Source organism: Sturnira hondurensis, unplaced genomic scaffold (genome assembly GCF_014824575.4).
Source record: "Sturnira hondurensis isolate 20B ecotype Veracruz unplaced genomic scaffold, ASM1482457v3 Scaffold0018728, whole genome shotgun sequence".
NCBI classification, from domain to species: Eukaryota; Metazoa; Chordata; class Mammalia; order Chiroptera; family Phyllostomidae; genus Sturnira; species Sturnira hondurensis.
Window position 1 is genome coordinate 17,549,214 of NW_028091359.1, and position 19,965 is coordinate 17,569,178.

General features: G+C 37.9%; 1 protein-coding gene across 4 annotated transcripts in view; it reads right to left on the reverse strand.

Annotated features, from left to right (window-relative positions):
• Positions 1-19,965, reverse strand: part of SSH2 (slingshot protein phosphatase 2) — a 257,566-nt gene that overhangs the window by 28,769 nt on the left and 208,832 nt on the right. For 3 of the 4 annotated variants that reach the window (XM_037070274.1, XM_037070272.1, XM_037070273.1), the window contains 6 exons: positions 18,379-18,500; positions 11,911-11,979; positions 11,057-11,122; positions 7,610-7,804; positions 4,280-4,373; positions 4,022-4,150 (listed from right to left, as the gene is read on the reverse strand). In XM_037070274.1, coding sequence (XP_036926169.1) covers positions 4,022-4,150; positions 4,280-4,373; positions 7,610-7,804; positions 11,057-11,122; positions 11,911-11,979; positions 18,379-18,500 — 675 coding nt within the window. Of the gene's footprint in view, positions 1-4,021; positions 4,151-4,279; positions 4,374-7,609; positions 7,805-9,193; positions 9,265-11,056; positions 11,123-11,910; positions 11,980-18,378; positions 18,501-19,965 lie in introns of those variants that run through there. The other variant, XM_037070275.1, reaches the window with a different exon arrangement.

Below are 19,965 nucleotides of genomic sequence, written 5' to 3' on the forward strand. Positions count from 1 at the left end.
ACTACAGGAGACTTCCAGGAGGCAGCAGCCAAGCAATAAAGGGTTGAGTGGTTAAACTGAAGCCAGAGAAATGTGACCACCTAGCTTCTTAATTTAGAAATTTAAATCCTCTGAGGAACTCTGTCCAGCTAGATGGAAATAACCCTGATGTGATGGGGAAAATCCATGGCTTTATCTACTTGTTCAGAGAAAATTCAATCTAATAATCAGAAACGACACGTATTCAGAAACGAAATAAATTAAAAGCCCTGGCTATTGACTCAGTGAAGTCTGTATAAAGTGACTTGGGCTGTGGTTATGGCTGCTTGGAGTTCAACCTGAAAGAACTGGAGTCACTGTGGTGTAATTACTTTTCTGTCCTCAATAGATATGCCATTTATATTAGCCCCCTGGGGTCTTCCACAGACTCAGTCTTTTTTTTCTCTGCTTCAATGACTTAATTCCATGGGGGTTTTTAACTATGTTCTATGTAATTATGCAAATCATTTTCTAATCTTCTTGAAATGTAAAATGAAATCTTGGGATGATAATATACATTTAAATAAATTCATTTCCATCTTTTCACTGTTGTTTCCCTACACTGTACCCTTGCCGAAAGACCCAAGTGACTGATTTATTTTCAGTTGTTATCCCCAGGAAATAGCCCTGTTGTGGTCTGAACATTCCCAGCAACAAAAGAGAGCACATTTATGACAGATAAGAAGTGTACTGGGGTTCTGCTAAAATCAATACAACTTGACATAATCTCCAAGAATTGCTATCCCTGTCCATATCTTCTTCATCATATCTACAGCTTCAACACTGTAAGCCACATTACCGTAGCAACCAGGCACAAGATTTCTTTTAACTGTACCTTATGCATCTAGCAGAAGGACAAAAATCATGAATATAATGAAAATAGCCCATTTGAGTATTGTCTCACCTATTCACATATCTTTCATTTCTCTGTACCTACTTCAAAAAGTAACCATAAATCTGAGGCTTAATTGTCTTTGAAAAATAAACACTATTCTAAAAGGATCTGTAATGTTAAATCTTAAAAAAGGTATCAGCAGTAAAAATTCTGACTACCTTTTTTTCATGAGCAAAATTACTGTATATGTGCTGCTGAAGCAAGTACCACAAACAAAATTATTGGTTGTGTGTCCAATACTCCATGTTTCCCTTGTTTAACTAAGAAAGTTGCCTGCCTTTCTGCAAAGGGTCTATGTTCACATCTAGCTTTTTCTCAGCCAAATCGGACAGCCTCCAGGAGAGCTGCTGATATTGAGATTTGGTTGGTCAAAGGCTTCCAGCTCAGAGAAATAGTACACTCTTAAGGGCGTGGAAAAGCTTTTTCTGGAAATACCCTGGCTTCCAACCAATGAATCCTCTCTTCTTGCTGATTTTCTTTAAACTATGCTCTACACTTTTATTCTCCATACCAGCTGGATACTTTGCCAAATAAACCTCTCTGTGCAGTGCATCACAGAGCTCAGCATTCTTCCACAGGGAGGGGAGAAATCCTGCTGCCTCCCTTCACACAATCTACTTGCGCTCCAGGCATGGCAGCTATGCACAAGATGAAATGACTTTGCAGAAAATTAACACCACCATTCGCAGCTTGGATAAGACCTCTCTTCCCGTGTCAACTGCTGGGAAAGCAAGCAGAGCAGAGACTCACTGGAGAAGATCAGGGTTTGGACACAGGACATGTTGGTACAAACAAAGGGAGGAAGCCATCAAGGAAAGAATATAATAAGATGTTTAGACAACCTGTTTGTCTACTTATCTTGTTAGATGAGAGTTAAATTTCAGGATTCTCCAGTTTTAAAGTTTTTTCTTCTCAAATAAGAAAAATATTCACATGTATAAAGAACATGTCCATTCTCTTGAAAAAAACAGTTGTAACTGAAGGAGAAAAGATTTTCCTTTTTTGAAAAATATTTTTTTAAAACAGATATGTTTAAAAAATTAATAAAGACTGAAAGGCAGTATTATATAATAAAAGATAACAGAAGCTTATGTCTTAGTGACAATTAAATGTTACTGTCTTTTCAAATTTTTCTAAGTTTTCTACTGTGAACATGAATTATTTTTGTAATAAGAAATTTATAGTCAATTAGAAGATATAATTTAGGAAGAATTGAATTGTTCTTTCTGTTTAAAGTATCACTAAAATTTGTTTACATGTCCTTAAAACATACCCTTTGAAGAGATGGGTAAGGAGAAAGTTCTTTAAGGGGTGGTAGCAGAGAAACAGGGAAGTATGACTGACATTAAACAGGGTGACCAGTCAGATACTGACTGTATTTGATATTCACATCTATATACTTCTAGGTATTAAAATCCAAGATCAATGGAAAAGTTAAGTTTACAGCTTTGGTCACTTATAAACATGAGCTATTTGTGGCTATGGTCATTAGCCCTTCATAAAAATGTCATGACACACGAAGACAGTTGGGGGCAGGGTCCATTTGAATGAATGACTCATACGTTTTCTATAGATAACACAAAAATTCTTTCCGACAACGCAAGAGCAAGGAATACCCGAGTCCTTGTGGAAGTATACACAAAAGGCAGCAGAGCCAGGTGCTTCACAAATGGAAAGGTCAACAACAGCTTTGCAGAATGATCCACATCCAGGAGTGGCAACACACATTGGTCAAGTTAAAGTAATGGAAAAGAAGCTCCCCTCCCGGCTCACAGTTTTTCATGAGTAATCTCACAGCTATATACCAGTATGAGTCACTGGTATATAAGCACACATGCTCCAGAGTGTCACAAGTTAATTCAGGGCACAAGCCTTCCATGACACAAAGTCTGACTGCTTGGTGAAATAAAGCTCTTGAATACTCAGGGTGAGACGATGCAGTTTAGTTTCTGCGTGTGCATTCACTCATTCTTCTCTCCTATTTTCCAGCTTCTAATCATTTCACAGTACACACATGTCCTCATAAGAGAAATGATGTGAAATTCAAATAAATCAAATTTAGTTCCTTGTTAGCATTTTTGGTCAAAATATGTGGTAAATGGAAACAAAAACAAGGATCTGGCATCTTCCCACCCTCCACTCTCTGATTTTAATTGTCCCTGTTAACCTTGTTCCCACTATTATGTACAGAACTCTTAACATTTGGGAGAAACATGTGTCTTAGGATTTTAGAAGCTTTCCTAATCCATCCGTCAGAAAGGTCTCCTTGGGCTAATTACAGGTTACTGACTGTTCAAGAACCATGAAGAACAATTTTTAGCTACCCATTTTTTGGTAATCACAAAAGTATTTGGGGGACTCAAAATGTAGCTACAAGGTTTAAAATGCTTAGAAGTCCAATAGCCTCTCAGCTGTAAGTTGTTCCCACTTGGTCTGTTTGGATATATCAGACCTTAAGACACTTGGCAGATGTGAAAGAGTGACCTTAGCAAGGGAGACCAACCTGTGGCCCAGGATGGCTATGAATGTGGCCCAACACAAAATCATAAATTTACTTAAACATTATGAGATTTGTGATTACAAATTGCAATGTGTTTAGTGAGTGGACCAAGACAACTCTTCTTCCAGTGTAGTCCAGAGATGGCAAAAGGTTGGACACCCCTGCAGGATCATGCTATTTGGATACACTGTAGAAAACTATTATGGATTGGTCTGCTTTTGACTTTGACTATTATGAAGAACAGATGAGATATTTAATAACCCATAGAGAAGAAAGACCTAATTTGTAGCATCTGCCAATTTCCTTGGTGTAAATTTTCCCACCATAGTCAATTTTATGTCGTCACTGAATGAGAAATTGGGAACAGAGGAGCAGAAGCTCACCATTATACGACATTTCCACCATACAATAGACATAAATAAACTTAAGAGCATAGAAAATAGCAAAAGAATTAGAAACTGATGAGGTTTGAGTATCTATATTAACTTTGTTTTTAGTGTAAGTTACATTTTATTTAAATATAATAAAAATTAACAGCTGCACCCCCACCCTCCATGAGTTAGGATGGACTAGCTTCAGTACACCACTCAAGGCAACCCCAAACTTACCAAGAATACGTGCTCAAATATCTGTGTAGGGCTGTCCATCTGACCAAGGATCACTATCATTTCATTATCTATAAATTCCTTGAATTCTCTCAGGTTACACACCATCTGCATTTCCAACTCAGTTCGTATCTGAAACGAAGATGACATGTTATACTCTCTGTAAAGTCCCTCTGTACTTTCGATCACTCACCGTTTCTAGCCCAGCCCTTACCCCACTCCTACCTAGCCTTGAAACAACGAGGACTTAAGGTCTCTTACCTCTTTGGATGTGATATTCTCCAAATCCTTCTGCATCATTATCTCCCTTAATTTGGTTTTAATTAGTCTTTCTGTTCGCTCACGTTCCGTTGGTCTGAGAAGAGAGAAATAGTGATTTTTCTTAGGCAGGGATTTAACTTAAGTTAATGAATGTGCCATCTAATTGTGCTTCCAAGTTGGCAGGCTTTGCCTCTATTATCCTCAAATTTGTACTCTGGAGAAATGTACAAAAGAAAACAATGTTTTTTTAAAGTTTCTTTTTAGAATGTATAGAATGTAAACATGTATAAATTATTACTTGAAGAGGTTGTACATGTATAAAAGCCCTTAAAAATATTCACATATGTAGATCCATGAAGTAGTAAAGACAAATAGGCTATACTGAGTGCAATACTTTAATGATGGACCATAATCCCTGGTTTACCATCAAGTACTCCTGAGTACCACTTGCTGAGCTGGATAGGCCAGTGGTATGACCCATTATAGAACTGGGACTTCTGTAACATAAAATACCATTTAATATTCATTATTTATTCATTGCTACGATTCTAGAAAATGGGAAACAGGGAAGAATGATTCTTCCTTTTTCAAGGAGGCAAATTCTCTTCCAAAATAGGTTTTCAGGATTAACTACCTGGAGTGCTTCTATCCAAAATGCTTTCCTTTTCATAAAAGCTCTCACAATATCTTTGTGAAACTGTTATCCCCATTTTACAGATAAAGGAAATAAACAGCTGAAGAGTTCAGTGACGTGCCAATGATCACACACACTGGCAGGAGAACCAGGACTCTCAGCCCAGCCTAACACTCTGCCTGCAGGATTATGGTGCTTCCTTTCATCTTTTGACTCTTTTAAAAATAAAATTACCCTTGGAACGTCAATAGGAAATCAAAATAGGAAGCTGATTTTCTGATTACTAGACAAGTATAGGTTCAATGTAACTGGATGCTTTTCTCTAAAAGCATTATTTCGTATTATGCAAAATTTGAGTGAGGCTGACAGAGAGCACTTTCTGTCTCATCTTACTCCTCCTACCTACTCAAGAAAGGTATCTGCTCTGTACCTCCTTATTTGGAGTCGGACATGGACTAAGCCTTCGGCATTCTGCCTGCCCTTGCTGCCTACAGCCTTATCACTGGCTGCAAAAATAGCTTCAGTAATCTCCAAAGATGGATGTTCTGACCCCACAACCTTGGGGCTCCCTACCACTTTGGCTTTTAGTTTCTCACGGACTCTGCAGAATACAGCTAATACCTGTGCCACTTCCTTGTCAATCGGCCAAGGCCTCCCTTCCCTGACAAGGATTAAAATTCTTAATCGTGCTCCCTACCATTTTTCCTAGACATAGATAATGGTAGAAAGTATACACTTCAGTCTTCTATTAAAGAGAAATATTGATATAAAAATATTTCAGCACATGTATGCATGGCTTAGATTCCTTAGTTTAGCAATCTTTATCCAAATCCTTCACACTTGTTTGAAGCCGAGTAGTTTAGGAGCAGACACATCTAGGTTTTAATCCCAGTCCTACTACTTACTAGTGATGTAAACTTGAACAAATTCCTTTCTTTCTCTGAGCCTCTTCCCTTTCATATAAAATAAGAACAGTAATAACACCTGCCTCATGAGGTTCTCCTGAGGATTAAATGAGATACCCTGTATGAAATGCACAGCATAGCATTAGACATAAACCAGAGGCACCATGTATATATTCCCTTGTTCCCCTTCCTTGGATTTTAAAACATAAATTTTATTCATAGTAGAGCATTTAAGTCCATTGTGGCACACATTTTCTCTGTGTTCTCAGCATACCTTTTAAGGTTTTTCTAGTCCACTTAGGAAGGAAATGGGAATGGAAAAAGCATTACAACACAAATACATTTTCTCTCTCAATCTCACTGAAGAAAAATTTGGGAAATACATAAAAACAAAAGAAACTAAAAATTCTTATCAGAGACAATCATTAATATGGTAACTGACAGCTCAAAGTCTTTTTCTATGAACAGATAAAAATTTGTTTATTAAGTTATCTTAAAACTGGGATTATGGTGCACATACTAAGAACTAACATTTAATGAGTCTCTACCATGTGCCAGGGACTACATTTTTTACATTATTTCTTTTGTTTGGGAATATATAGAGAAATGATGGTCAATTTTATTTTCTTTTTTTGTACTGTAATTTTCAAATTTTCTCTAATAAAAGCATGAAAAATAAGACATGTTTTCTCTCTCTTATTTAAGTCTGGTTCAGGATGTCCATTTTTGAGTCAGATGTGAGATCCATTCCTCTGATACCTACCAATCAGCTGTGAAGCAGGAAATCAGTAACATTTCCCAAGATTCCGAAAGCCAAACTAACCCTTACATTTTTTGTTTCTGTGGGATCTTGCAAGGACTAAGGCTAATGAAGAAGAGGTCCCGGTGCCAGTAACACCCTATGCAAAAAAGCTTCCATTGATTGTCTGACCATTCTGTTCACACAATTCTTGGAAACTACACCTTATCTAGTAAAAAACCACTTATTAATTATCTAAATTAAGCATTTAAAAAATCATGAACTATTTTGGTATCACATTAGGAATCTGCAGATGAGGATTTGTAAGGTCAGATAGTATAAGTAGCTACTTCTTCAGGAGTAGCTTCTGAAGGAGAAAGCCACTTAAAGCTTCTTATTTCCCAGCTAAAGAATATGTTGGAATTGCAGAAAGATCAATTCAGAGCAAAATAAACATCCTGATTAATTTCCAAAGCAGGAACTAGGTGTGAAAAAATTTCTAAAATTGTCACCTAAGTTTCAACACACAGACCTAAAAAGGAAATAAATATGAGCTCCACCTTAGGCCTTTATTTAACTCACAGCACACCAGGGAGATTTGATAAAATCTCACTGAGACAGACTTAACAAGGTAAAGGTGAGCTGAGTAAGACATGTGAAATTATAAAATTAAAAAAATTTCTGAACAGAAATCAGTTTAGAATTAGGGTAACAATCTAGGCATTCTTTTTAAATTGACTAAAAACACCTTTGTAAAAGGTTCTCTTTGTCACTAATTTGCTTACCAAATGTTTCTTTCACAGATAATGCAAAGGCGGACTTCAGCTATTGCAATTCTTATCTATGGACACTGACTGCCCAGGAGTGAGACTCCTAAGGCCTCTGCAGACAACAGAAAGAGCAGGGTTCTTCGTATGGTAGTTGTGTAGTGCAGACAATGACTAATATCGCTGGCTAATCCCCAACTGCAGAGATTAAGGAGGAACATGTTGTTTATGACATCCTAGGCCATAACAGAGAGGACTTCTATGATCCTCAGCAAGCTGACTTACATGTCAGTGAAGAGAGCTGGAGAGTCGGGCCGGTGGGACTGAACATCTTGCATGGCATTCCATTCATTGACTGATGATTGATCTGAGTTGATATGGCTCTCATAATAACTCACCCAGGTGAGAAACAGGCTGCCTGGGTAGTAGTTATGCATTCTGGCCACTTCACAAGCCTTGTGTAAACTCTGTAGTGCAGACCTGAAAGATATGCAGGGAAATGAGCACTGTAGAATTACAGGGTTCCAAAAGGCCAGTAATCCACATGACCCCAAACTGTCTCAATTTTTAAATCCTACAGAATTTGGCCTCTGGAGAATCTATTCCCTGGAATTTAGGATTCTCTGATTCTGATTTTAGTATATTATTTATTCAAAGCAATCAAATAGTTCTTGCTGAAAGAGACGAGGCATTATTAAGGTGGGGGTAGAGGAGAATAGGAACTGACAACCCAAGAGTGAAAAATAGGACCAAGTACCTATTGAACTCACGACTCCACAGCTGGAAGCACACTGTGGATATGCTATATCACCAGAGAACTACAGATCGCAACCATTTACTATATAAAGATTTGTTTCCCTTGGCACAGAATCATGTTATAGCACACATTTCCTATGATTCTTGGAGGCTCCACAAAGATCACATAGACAGATGTCCCTAAGCCTTGAGGACATGTCCTTTAATGTCCAGGAAGTACTGATCTAATGACATTTAAAATTCTTGCTGCCTTAGTCTCCCAGTTTCTTTAAACCATTTATTCATACACTTGAGCCACCTTCTAAGAACAGCTCTGGTTATTCTTATACTAATTAAATGTCTGACTCTCAATTCAGGAACCCAAGAAGGATAAACAAACCTGAAAAGTACCTTTTGGTTATATACTTGGGGAAAGCCAAAGATGAAAATGCTGGAAAGTTAGTTACACAAGAGCAGGGATCTAAAGTCCCTCCTAAGAGAAAAGAACAGTATGAGAGAATTTTGTGGCCAATTCATTTATATCTTTTTCTTAAGAATGCTTTTTTATTTATTTTTTCTCTCATAACAAAAGTAACCCATGCTCACTTTAGAAAATTTAGGGACCTGCGGTAAAAGGCAGAAATTTATGGCTAGTAAGACATTCCACTTAACAAGTACTAACTGTGCTCCCACTATGAACTAGGCATTCTTGTAGGCAATGTAATCCAGCTGCTCAGAAATGACCGGTGGTAAGGTTTTAGTACAGATCTTCAGTCTTTGTCTATGCATAGATCTATAATAAAGATATGACCATATTCTGGATACTATTCTAACATGTTCTTTTCTTTGACACTTCATCATCAGTGTCTTTCCATGTCAATTAATATCCTTAACTAGATAATTTTTTATGGTTATATACTTAGTAACATGAATATATCATAATTTAATTCCTATTTTTCAGACATTTAATTTTTTTCCTATTTTTTGCTATTATTGGAACACTGACAAACATTCTTATAGTTAAAATTTTTGCACACACCTATGACTATTATCTTAGGATAAATTCTTAGAAACAGAATTACTAGGTCAAAGGGCATGAGAAATGATAAGGCATATTGGCAAATCATTCTAGAAAAAGGTTGTGGTAGTTTATTCTCCCATCAATAGTATATAACAATGTCTGTTCCATGAGTCCTTGTCAACCCCGTGTAACGTAAATTAAAAAATAATATCATTATCAATTTGACATGGAAAAACCATGCCAGTCCATTTCTATCAGGGAAACAGAATTTTCCTTAAAAATACTTTGTATGATTCAAAGTAAGTCAGATTCTCAATTAAGTCAAATTCAGAGAATGCTCAGTGAATTTCATTTTATTACATAGAATCAAAGGTAAGGGCCAGCTTAGTGCAATGTGTAGGATATTCAGTGTATGTTTTCTTCATTGGGGAAACGCATGTTTCAAAAGCATATGCCACACACCCTCAAAATATACTCAAGGCTTAGCTGCCTCAGTCAGATACTTCAGCTGCCTGACAGCTGTAGGAGGCTGCAGGAAGTACTGTCCTGTGAAGGAAACGCTGGGTTTAAATGCTGCTTTGGTCCACACACCTGTGACTTGCAGTTCACTTCTCTCCATGTGGTACACCCAAGAAGGTTTATTCTGCAATTAGCTAACAGAGCCAGGACTAGTCAGTCTACTTTAGAACATCAAAGCTTGAACTAAGGTTACTACTGAATCTTCACTGTTTTAAGAATTTAGACTGGTTTATACTTCTCCCTAAAATATAACTGAAAACACTGTCACTTATGGGACCTATGCTGTTTGGGTTTACTTGGTACCTGGGGACAGACAGGTCAGTTGCCTTTAACTGAGCTTGAGTCGAAGGTGGTCATAAGTTTTCTATGAGATATTTATCTATGAAATATGTTCTCAATCTAAAAATTTGGTCTAAACAGATGAACAGAAACTCTATCCTACCTTAATTACTGCATGAAATGTTAAGACTGTTAATTGTTCAGTTGACTCTGTTTTAGAACCCCACCCACTTCATGCCTCTCAATCCTGTTATTCATGGGTAAATTATCTCCCTGGAGTCTTTTTCAGGCTCCTTATTTCTTGTTTGGCTTGTGTTCCTCATGGGGACTTCTACTACAAAACAGGCAACTGAATGAGGATATAAAACTCAAATCCCTGATCAATGCACAAACATCATTCTCTGGTTATATTAGACCATTTTTCTAGATAACCTAGAAAAAAAGAGTAAGAGTCTATTTTGTCTAAATATGAGAGATACTTGAAGACCAGTTACGTAACTTCTCTAAAACCTCAGTTTTCTCATCCATAACAAGGAGCAAATAATACTTGGGGAGTTGGTATAATGATTAGATATAATTCATGTAAATAAAGCATTAGGCACAATACCTGACACACAGAGTAAGTAACCCAAAAGTGTCAATACACCAGCTGATGGTTATTAACAGCTACAGTGTTTTTTTTCTAGACCTTAGTTGTACTACGCAAACTATCTGGCAAATAGTTGCCAGCAATTTAAATGGAAGAATCTATCTATAAAGTAACTTCATCAAAGCCACCTCTGATTATCTGAAGAAATTGAAAGCTAATGCGCAGCAGTAGTGTGATGTTTAGACTTGCCTCTACACTGTTACTAACTTAGTGTATCCCTGTAAAATTCATTTCCAACTGGCTATCTGATCTATTAAGTATCTTCCAGTGTAAGCCCACCTCTGAATTTTACTTGTTCACCAATGCTCAGGGCCTTCTACTGTGATAATATGAAAATTAAACTTCTAAGTCATATTTAACTATGATGGCCACACAAACAGATCACACCTAATCTATACACACAGATCAGCATTTTTGTAGAGAACTGTACTATTTCAAATACTACTTCTGACCAAATATTGCTCCAATAACATATTTAAAAACTTAAAATACTAAAGATATTTAAAAGAGATATTAAAAGTCCTCTTACCACATTGCCTGCACAGATACAGGTTTGAATATGTGAACTCTGTTGTCCGTTGATACGCTGAACCCACTAAGGAAAAAAGAATAAGACAAGAACACACAAATGAGAGTGGGTTATTTCAGTTGTGAGTTTTCAAGGTTCTTTCCCAGGCTAGTGAATACTGGCTCAGGAGAAGGAATCATCAGGCACTTCATGCAGACATTAACTAGAGGATAGGACTTGGCTGAAAATCTCCAACAAATTGTCTGATTTTACCTATTAAGCAAAATGAATGGACTCCCACATTGGAGCTAGGGAATCATAATACATCCAGTTCCCCAGGTGCAGCTACGGACAAGCTGTTCTGCTGTATAATTTCTATTTGGAAGTCTTGTGGGTTCATAGCAAACCTGACCCTGGTTTTATAAACTGGAGCAAACATCTTGGTCTCTTTGGGACACATTCTAAAAACACCAGGGGTGGGGATGGAGGGTCACTAGAAGAAACTGGCACAGAAAAGGGGTTATACTCTAGGCTGACAGCTGGCAGAGGCAGCAAGAGGTTATTTGAAACAGAACATATCATCCTCTGGGAGAGCATTGCAACAGTCCCACATGTTCAGTTTAAAGAGTGAGCCAACAAACTAGTTCCTCTTTGTTTGGATTCTTACCATAGTCGGCCTAGAAGAACAGAAGTGAGAGGCCTTGGCAAGTTGCATGTTCACTCCACTTTACAAAACAGAGTTTAAAAGAACTCATTGAGCTGCTGACACGTTCAGTTGGGCTCAGTGGGCCTCCCATTCAGCTGAATGAATGAGTACTAAGATAGAACCCTACCCCCTGGCTTTCTGTAGGAAGATAAAAAGGGAAACCTCTTACCCATCACCATCCAAATGAATTAGCGTGTCACTCCAGAGAGGCAGGACTAAGCCCATGGTACACGTGCTACTGCAAGACAAGAAACAGTCCCTAAGTTACTTTCTGTCATTCTAGCCGGCAGTTCTCTTTATTAGCTCTTCCAACACAAAGGATAAGCCCTCTAAGCTGATTCTAATCTAAGTGTTAGAGTGGAGAAATTTCTATTATGTTACTATTAATCCAGTGTATGTGCTCAGAAGCTGTTTTAAACAGGTGGTTAGTTAGGTCCTTAAATATTTAAGGACCTAGCTCTCTGTATTGCTGTCTTGCAAATGACCACTGTCTATAAAATCCAGGTGATTTGTTAACTTGAAATTGGCAGGTCTCAGCCCAAAGTCATAGTAACCAACTCAACTTCAAGAATTATTTTTTTATGTATTAAAAATAGACAATACTTTCACATAGTTCAAAAATCCAAATACTGTAAAAAGTATACATTGAGAATCAAGAATTATTTCTAATGACAAAAACCATTACTTGTTGCTGAAGACCTCTGACCATGTGATTCACTCGACTCTAATTCTGAGGTTTACATAGACTTATTGAACTCCAGAATACACTCAATAGTTTAAATGGGAAAAGGAATGAAAATATGAAAAAAAGTAATCAATAATGGCTTGTGATCATGTTAAGGGAGACAAGACACACAACTCAAATACAATGCTGCTTGGTGACTGCACGCTGAACTAGCAGTGCTGAAATGGAGAGTGGATAGGAATGTCAACAATCAACGAAACGGTAGCCCTAGTATGGTGTATTAAAATATTATTTAAATCACACAAGGAGGAAACTAAGTTAATGGGACAGGTAGAAACAGGAAGCTATGGACTCCCCGTTGCACGCTGTATCACATTGCTTCTCTGGGCAGCTGTAATCTACCCCAGACCTCTGCTACTTTTCCTCCTTAAGACTGCCATACACCATTTCCCCTCTATCCAGTCTCCCAAAGGTTCCTGTATCCTCTCTATCCTTCCTATAGCCAATGTATCTAGAAGAGTAGCGTGGTATAGTAGAAAGAACCTTGGAAGTGGGAAGTAGAACAGCAAAGCACAGTTAAGAACACAGTCAGATGGGTTCTGGAACCTGAGATCTTGTACTAACTGTATAAATAATCTTAGGCAAATTATTTAATTGCTCTGTACATCATCTATATTGGGCTGTTTTAAACACTAAATTAGATAACACATTAAAATGTGTCAAAACTACTATTTATGGAGCAGTTATGCCATGCTAAAAGATCTGAATTTGTTCTCCTTCAGTACTTCAATTCCTTCTGACAAGCTTTTTAACCCCTCTCAGCCTTAATTTCTTCATTTTAATATGCAGGTAACAAAACCTACCCTCACAGGATTATCATGAAAATCTAAAATATTTAAAGTGAAACTATGTATTAATGTACTGATATGTAGAACAAAAGTTGACTGTGAATCTGTACTGGGTGCTCTAATATGACTGAAAGTGATTTTGCAGGGAGGGAAATATTGTGAGAATGTATTAAAAAAACATGAGGAATACCAAGTTTTAACTTTAAGAGTCACTGCAGGGCTAAGTGTCTAATGATCTCCACTGCACTTGCTGGCCTGTGTTACTCAACACTCCACCAGTTTTTTCCAGAGTTCAGATGATTCAAATCAAGACCGAAACAGCTTATCCACATTGGAACCCTAGGCCTGAATTCCAGATGCCCATTTGTCATGCCAGAGTTTGGAGGGAAGAAGACAGTTCCACCACTATTTTTGTTGAGTAGAAAAGTACAAGGAAAATTTGTTTTGAAAATCCAATCACTTCCTAAGGTGGAGTGCAATTAGTTTTATTTTTGTTTTATTTTGGCTAAGTGTTTAGCCAGGTTCCTAGCAACAACTGCAATTTGGGTATAAATATGAAGGGTTGATAACCTACTGATAAATCTAGAAATTAAGCAACTACAGAATAAGATATAGAAGGTAAACTTGTGACCAGACACCAGTTAAATTTTGGACAGATGACAGATATGTAGAAACCACACATCACATTTTCAGTTTGTATTTAGGTTGAAATGGTTTTTTTTCTTTTTGAGTAAGAAATAGCTTTTTTATACAACAGGTAAGGGAGGCACACCAATATTTTTATCTAGTTCATTTTGAATCTTACCAGATTTTCTCCATTATAATCACTTATTTTGTTACTCACCCATTTAATAAGTATTTTTTAAAAGATTTTATTTATTTATTTATTTATCTTTAGAGGGGAAGGAGAGAGGGAGAGAAACATCAATGTATGGTTGCCTTTCGTGCGACCCCTGCTGGGGGAGTTGGCCTGCAGGGAACCGGCCTGCAACCCAACTGACTGGGAATTGAACCATGATCCTCTGGTTCGCAGGCCCGCGCTCAATCCACTGAGCTACACCAGCCAGGGCCCCCATTTAATAAGTATTTATTGAGTGCCTACATGTACCAAACATTTCAAGGTTTTGGGGGATACAAAGAAAAATAACAAAACACCACAAAGCCTTATTATTTCATAACTTGAAATACACCCAGTGAAATCTGGAAACCAAGGTTATGCTGTATATTAAAAACTGTATTCTTTAAAATACAATACAACACTCAAAGAACTTGTAAGCGGGTTAAATGAGCTGCTATAACATATTTTGGAAACTACCTGGGAAGAGTATGTCATAAGCAATGTGTTCTACTTTGGTTTAATACTGTTCTAAAACATTAACTTTTTCTATTGTCCAATACAAAATGATACAAATTCCTTCAACATTAACTGAGATAAAAATGATACTGGATTCCCTGAGCACCATTTTATCTCAAGCAGGCAGCATTTCTCTCATTGTCCAAGAAGCTCATACAAACAGAGGATATATGGGAATATATCTTTTTTAAAGTATATTTTATTGATTATGCTATTACAGTTGTCCCATTTTTTCTCCCCTTCATTCCCCTCTGCCCTACACTCCCCTCCCATCAGCATTCTCCCCACCTCTTAGTTCATGTCCATGGATCATACATGTAAGTTCTTTGGCTTCTTCATTTCCCACACTATCCTTAACTCCCCCTATTTTGTACCTACCGATTATGCTTCTTATTCCCTGTACCTTTTCTCCCATTCTCCCCCCTTTCCCTCCCTGCTGATAACCCCCCATATGATCTCCATTTCTGTGATTCTGTTCCTGTTCTAGTTGGTTGCTTAGTTTGTTTTTGTTTTTGGTCCAGTTGTTGATAATTGTGAGTTTGTTATCATTTTACTGTTCAAAGTTTTTACCTTCTTCTTTTTCTTAGATAAATCCCTTTAACATTTCATATAATAAGGGCTTGGTGATGATGAACTCCTTTAGCTTCACACCTTGTCTGGGAAGCACTTTGTCTGCCCTTCCATTCTAAATGAAAGCTCTGCTGGATAGAGCAATCTTGGATGTAGGTCTTTGGATTTCATGACTTGGAATACTTCTTTCCAGCCCCTTCTTGCCTGCAAGGTCTCTTTTCAGAAATCAGCTGACAGTCTGATGGGAACTCTTTTGTAGGTGACTGTGCCCTTATGTCTTGCTGCTTCTAGGATTCTCTCCTTCATTTGAATCTTGGCTAATGTAATTATGATGTGCCTTGGTGTGTTCCTCCTTGGGTCCAACTTCTTTGGGACTCTCTGAGCTTCCTGGATTTCCTGAAAGTCTATTTCCTTAGCCAGATTGGGGGAGTTCTCCTTCATTATTTCTTCAAATAAGCTTTCCATTTCTCACCCTTCCCCTTCTCTTTTTCGCACCCCTATGATTCAGAGGTTGGAACGTTTAAAGTTGCCTCGTAGGTTCCTAAGCCTTTCCTCATTTTTTAAAATTCTTGTGTCTTCACCCCGTTCTGGTTGAATGTTTATTTTCTCCTTCTGGTCAAAATGATTGAGTCCCAGTTTCCTTCCCTTCACTGTTGGTACCCTGTATGTTTTTCTTTATTTCACTTTGCATAGCCTTCATTTCTTCCTCTATTTTACCAACATACTCAACCATTTCTGTGAGCATACAGATTACCAGTGTTTTGAACTGTGCTGCCGCCTCAACACCCACAAGATTTTACAGCCAGAGGTTTTGAGGCTTTTTCCCCTGCTGGAACTCTGGGTTCCCTGGTCTGTCTTGCTCCCCAGTTGTTCCTCCTGGTTTATCCGCATGGAAATGTGGGACTGCCATCCATCGCCTTGCCACGAGTCCTCTCTGCTCCAGCTCCCCATCTCCGCCCCTCCTGCTGGTCTGGATGAATGTTTTTTCTTTAATTCTTTGGTTGTCAGACTTCCATACAATTTGATTTTCTGGCAGTTCTGGTTGTTTTTTGTTTTCAAATTTGTTATCCTTCTTTTGGTTGTGCGAGGAAGCAAAGTGTATCTCAGTCAGGAGATAGGAATGTACCCATTCCTACATTTTGATATATGGGAATTTGTAATATCAAGTTTACCAAACAGAATGAACACTAGTTTCTATAGTTTTTCACATCACATTTTGTCTTCCACAAACAAACGTTTTTGGCTAGGTATGATTCAGGCAGGACTATTACTGAAGATAGATGCAGTTCACTGAGGATGAATTACTGGGTACCCACATTAATAAGCAGTCTTTATGATTTCTGAGAATGTTTAAGACAAATTAAGAGAGACAAGACTAGACATCTGATTGCTCACTCTCTGGGTCAGGAGAGTCTGAAGTTGTTTCCTTCTCTCTCTAGGGGAAGAAGACTCAAGTGAAGTTTCCAAGCTGGCCCAGTTCCTTTTTTATGGGGGTTCCAAAGAAGGAGTTGGGATGAATGAAGCAAATGAAGTAAGATCTAGAGCAGTGCTGTCTCACTGAACTTTCGGCAATGATGGAAATGTTCTACAAGCATAATGTCTAGTACGGTAGCCACATATAGCTGGGGCACTTGAAATGTGGCTAGTTGTAACTGAAGACTAAAATTTTAATTTTATTTAATTTTAATGTATGTAAATAGTTACATATAGTTTAGTGGCCACCACACCAGACAGTACAGACCTAGAGATATAAAAACTCAAATCACAGGTCTTAAAAATACTAATGAATGTAAGCAAGGTAGGTGTTCTTACAGGACACATGTTTACTTACTGAAAGGTTTGTTGCTTAGATACATCAGAGGTTAAAACCATGCAGGAGGAACAGCTTCCTAAATGTGGCTTACAAGCTTGTGTAATTTCAGATCATACAATTAAGGGCTGTAAGTGGTATACAAGGTAACAGCTCTGGCCCTTGTGATCCTTGTGAACCTGCAAATCATTTTCAAGTTGACTGCTGTGTCCAAGCTCAGGTAAATACTAGCTTGGGAAACTTTCCTGTGATGATGTGACTCCCCACCCCACTCCCACATCAGGACAAACAGAATCACTCCCAGTCTCCTCTTCTCTTTGGGGCTAAATTCTCCCAGGCCTGGGTCACACCCCTAGCTCTCTGCTCCACTGTTCCATTCTAGTGCTGAGCCAGGAAGTCAGTGCTTTGAGACATCTGGCAGGATTTCCTGAGGCTTATTATCTACAATGCAGAGATCTGCTTAGCAGCCACATTCCACAGACTTCCCAAGGTTTCCCCTGAAAAAGTGGGAAAATAAAAGGAAAGCAACGAACCTCATGGACAAAATAAAGCCAGGTTTTGTGTGATGTCTGATATCCTTAATAATAGGATGTAAAGTGCCACTAAAGCCAAAGGTACGTGATTATAAAAGTTTGTTTTGAGATTAAAGAAAAGGAAAGCAAGACACTTGATAAAAACAAGGTGTAAGACCATGGATAAATACGAGAGACTGGAGTTAAAGTGGGTTCTCTTTGAATCCAAGACCCACTGGTGCAATATCACAAAGGGCATGAGCCCTAGAATCATCAAAGTGAATCATTACTGCTTAAAATAAAGTTGGCTGCAAAGAACAGACAGCTTTCCCACCCTCCACCCCCCAGAGATATAAGTTTAAACCACATCCTTTATATCATCACCACCTAAAGACGAGCAGAAGGTAAGAAATAGTGTATATCAGAAACACACTACTAAGGATATTTATTAAACATTTTCATCTCTGAACATTGTGTGACTAAGTAAGATATTTTTGTGATCTCTAGTTTTAGGTATTTAGCTTTAAGAGTAGAACTGTATAAGCCCATGGCTGGCGTAGCTCAATGGATTGAACGTGGGCCTGCGAACCACACGACCACGGTTCGATTCCCAGTCAGGGAACATGCCTGGGTTGCAGGCCAGTTCCCAGCAGGGGACTCACAAAAGGCAACCATACACTGATATTTCTCTCTCTCTCTCTCCTTCCCTTCCTTTATAAAGATAAATAAATAAAATCTTTTAAAAAAAGAAAAAAAGAGAGAAGAACTGTATAAGATGTTTTTGTGATAATTCAAAAGGCAACTGGAACAGGTTACTTAAAAAGGAGTCTTCTCATCCTCTCTTTTGTGATAGTGTACCTGTCATTAGAGGAGAAATCCATTCCCAGAACGATGCTTTCTTCAGTGTCTTGTCTGCCGTTAGTTGAGACCACTACCATATAGCGTGTTCGATTCTGATAAGTACTTTCTAGTCTTACAGCCTGGAGGTTAACAGACAACAGAGAAATTAAGAAAATTAAAAGGTCAGTTTTAGATCATTTAATCCTTTTTACATCAGCATCTTAAAGCATACTCAGTGTGACAGTACAGCCAGTAGTTAGGACACCTACATTCAAATCCGAGCTCATGTACTGACTGCGAAAACTATAGAAGTATGCCCTGACTGGTATGGCTCAGTGGGTTGGGCGCCGACCTGTTTGATTCCTGTTTGGGGCATATGCCTGAGTTGTGGGCCAGGCCAGTCTCCCGGTTTGAGGCGTGCAAGAGGCAACTGATTCAAGTTTCTCTCTTATATCAATGTTTCTCTCCCTCTCTTTTCCCCCCTCCCCCTCTCTCTAAAAATAAATAATAAAATCTTTAAAAAAACCTATAAAAGTTGCTAAATTAATTGGAGGGAAGTATAATAATACCTATTCCATTGGGTTGTAAATTCATATAAAATAATGCATGTAGAGCACAGTGCTTGGCATTCAGTAAATAAATGCTTAATAAATGTTTGCGATTAGCACAATAGTTATAATAATAGCAATTACCAGGTCATGTTCTAAAGATCAAAGAGGAGATTGTGAGGTTGTATGAATGGGTGCATTGGATTCACAATCCAAGTCCCATAAACAATTATAATACAAAGCAAACATTACCTAAGAGAAGTTGCTCTACTGAATTCTCACAGATTAAACACTACAAAATTTTCTTTAGTTTTAACTATAAAGAAGAAATAACTTTTTCAGAAGCTTATATTACATCTAGACAATGGAATATTATTCAGCACTAAAAAGAAATGAGCTATCAAGTCATGAAAAGACATGGAGGAACCTGAAATGCATTATTACTAAGTGAAAGAAGCCAATCTGAAGAGGCTAGATACTCTATGAGTCCAACTATATCACCTCTGGAAAAGCAAAATTATAGAGTCAGTAAAATTAGTTGTCAGGTTAAGGGAGCACAGAGGATTTCTAGGTCAGTAGAACTGCTCTGTTTACTACTGAAGAGTTGGATACATGTCATTATTAAAACCCATACGAGGTACAACATCAAGAGTAGACCCTAATGTAAGCTACAGACTTTTAGTTGATAATGATGTGCCAGTGTAGGTCTACCAATTGTAACAAATGTGTAATTCTGGTGGGGGATGGAGATAATGGGGGAGGCGATACCTGAGAGGGGATAGAGAGTATATGGGAAATCTCTGTACAGTAACCCCTCACTTAACATTGACAGGTTCTGCAACTTTAAGCAAAAGAACATATAATGAAACCAATTTTGCCATAGGCTAATTGATAGAAAAAACAGTTATACAAAACAAAGTTGAATAAAACATTATTTGAGGACATGCTGTACCTTCTGCTCAATTCTTCTGTGAACTTAAAATTGCTCTAAAAAATAAAGCTTATATAAAAAATTTTGCTTAGTAGATAGAGCTTATGTCAAGTGTTCTGATCACCA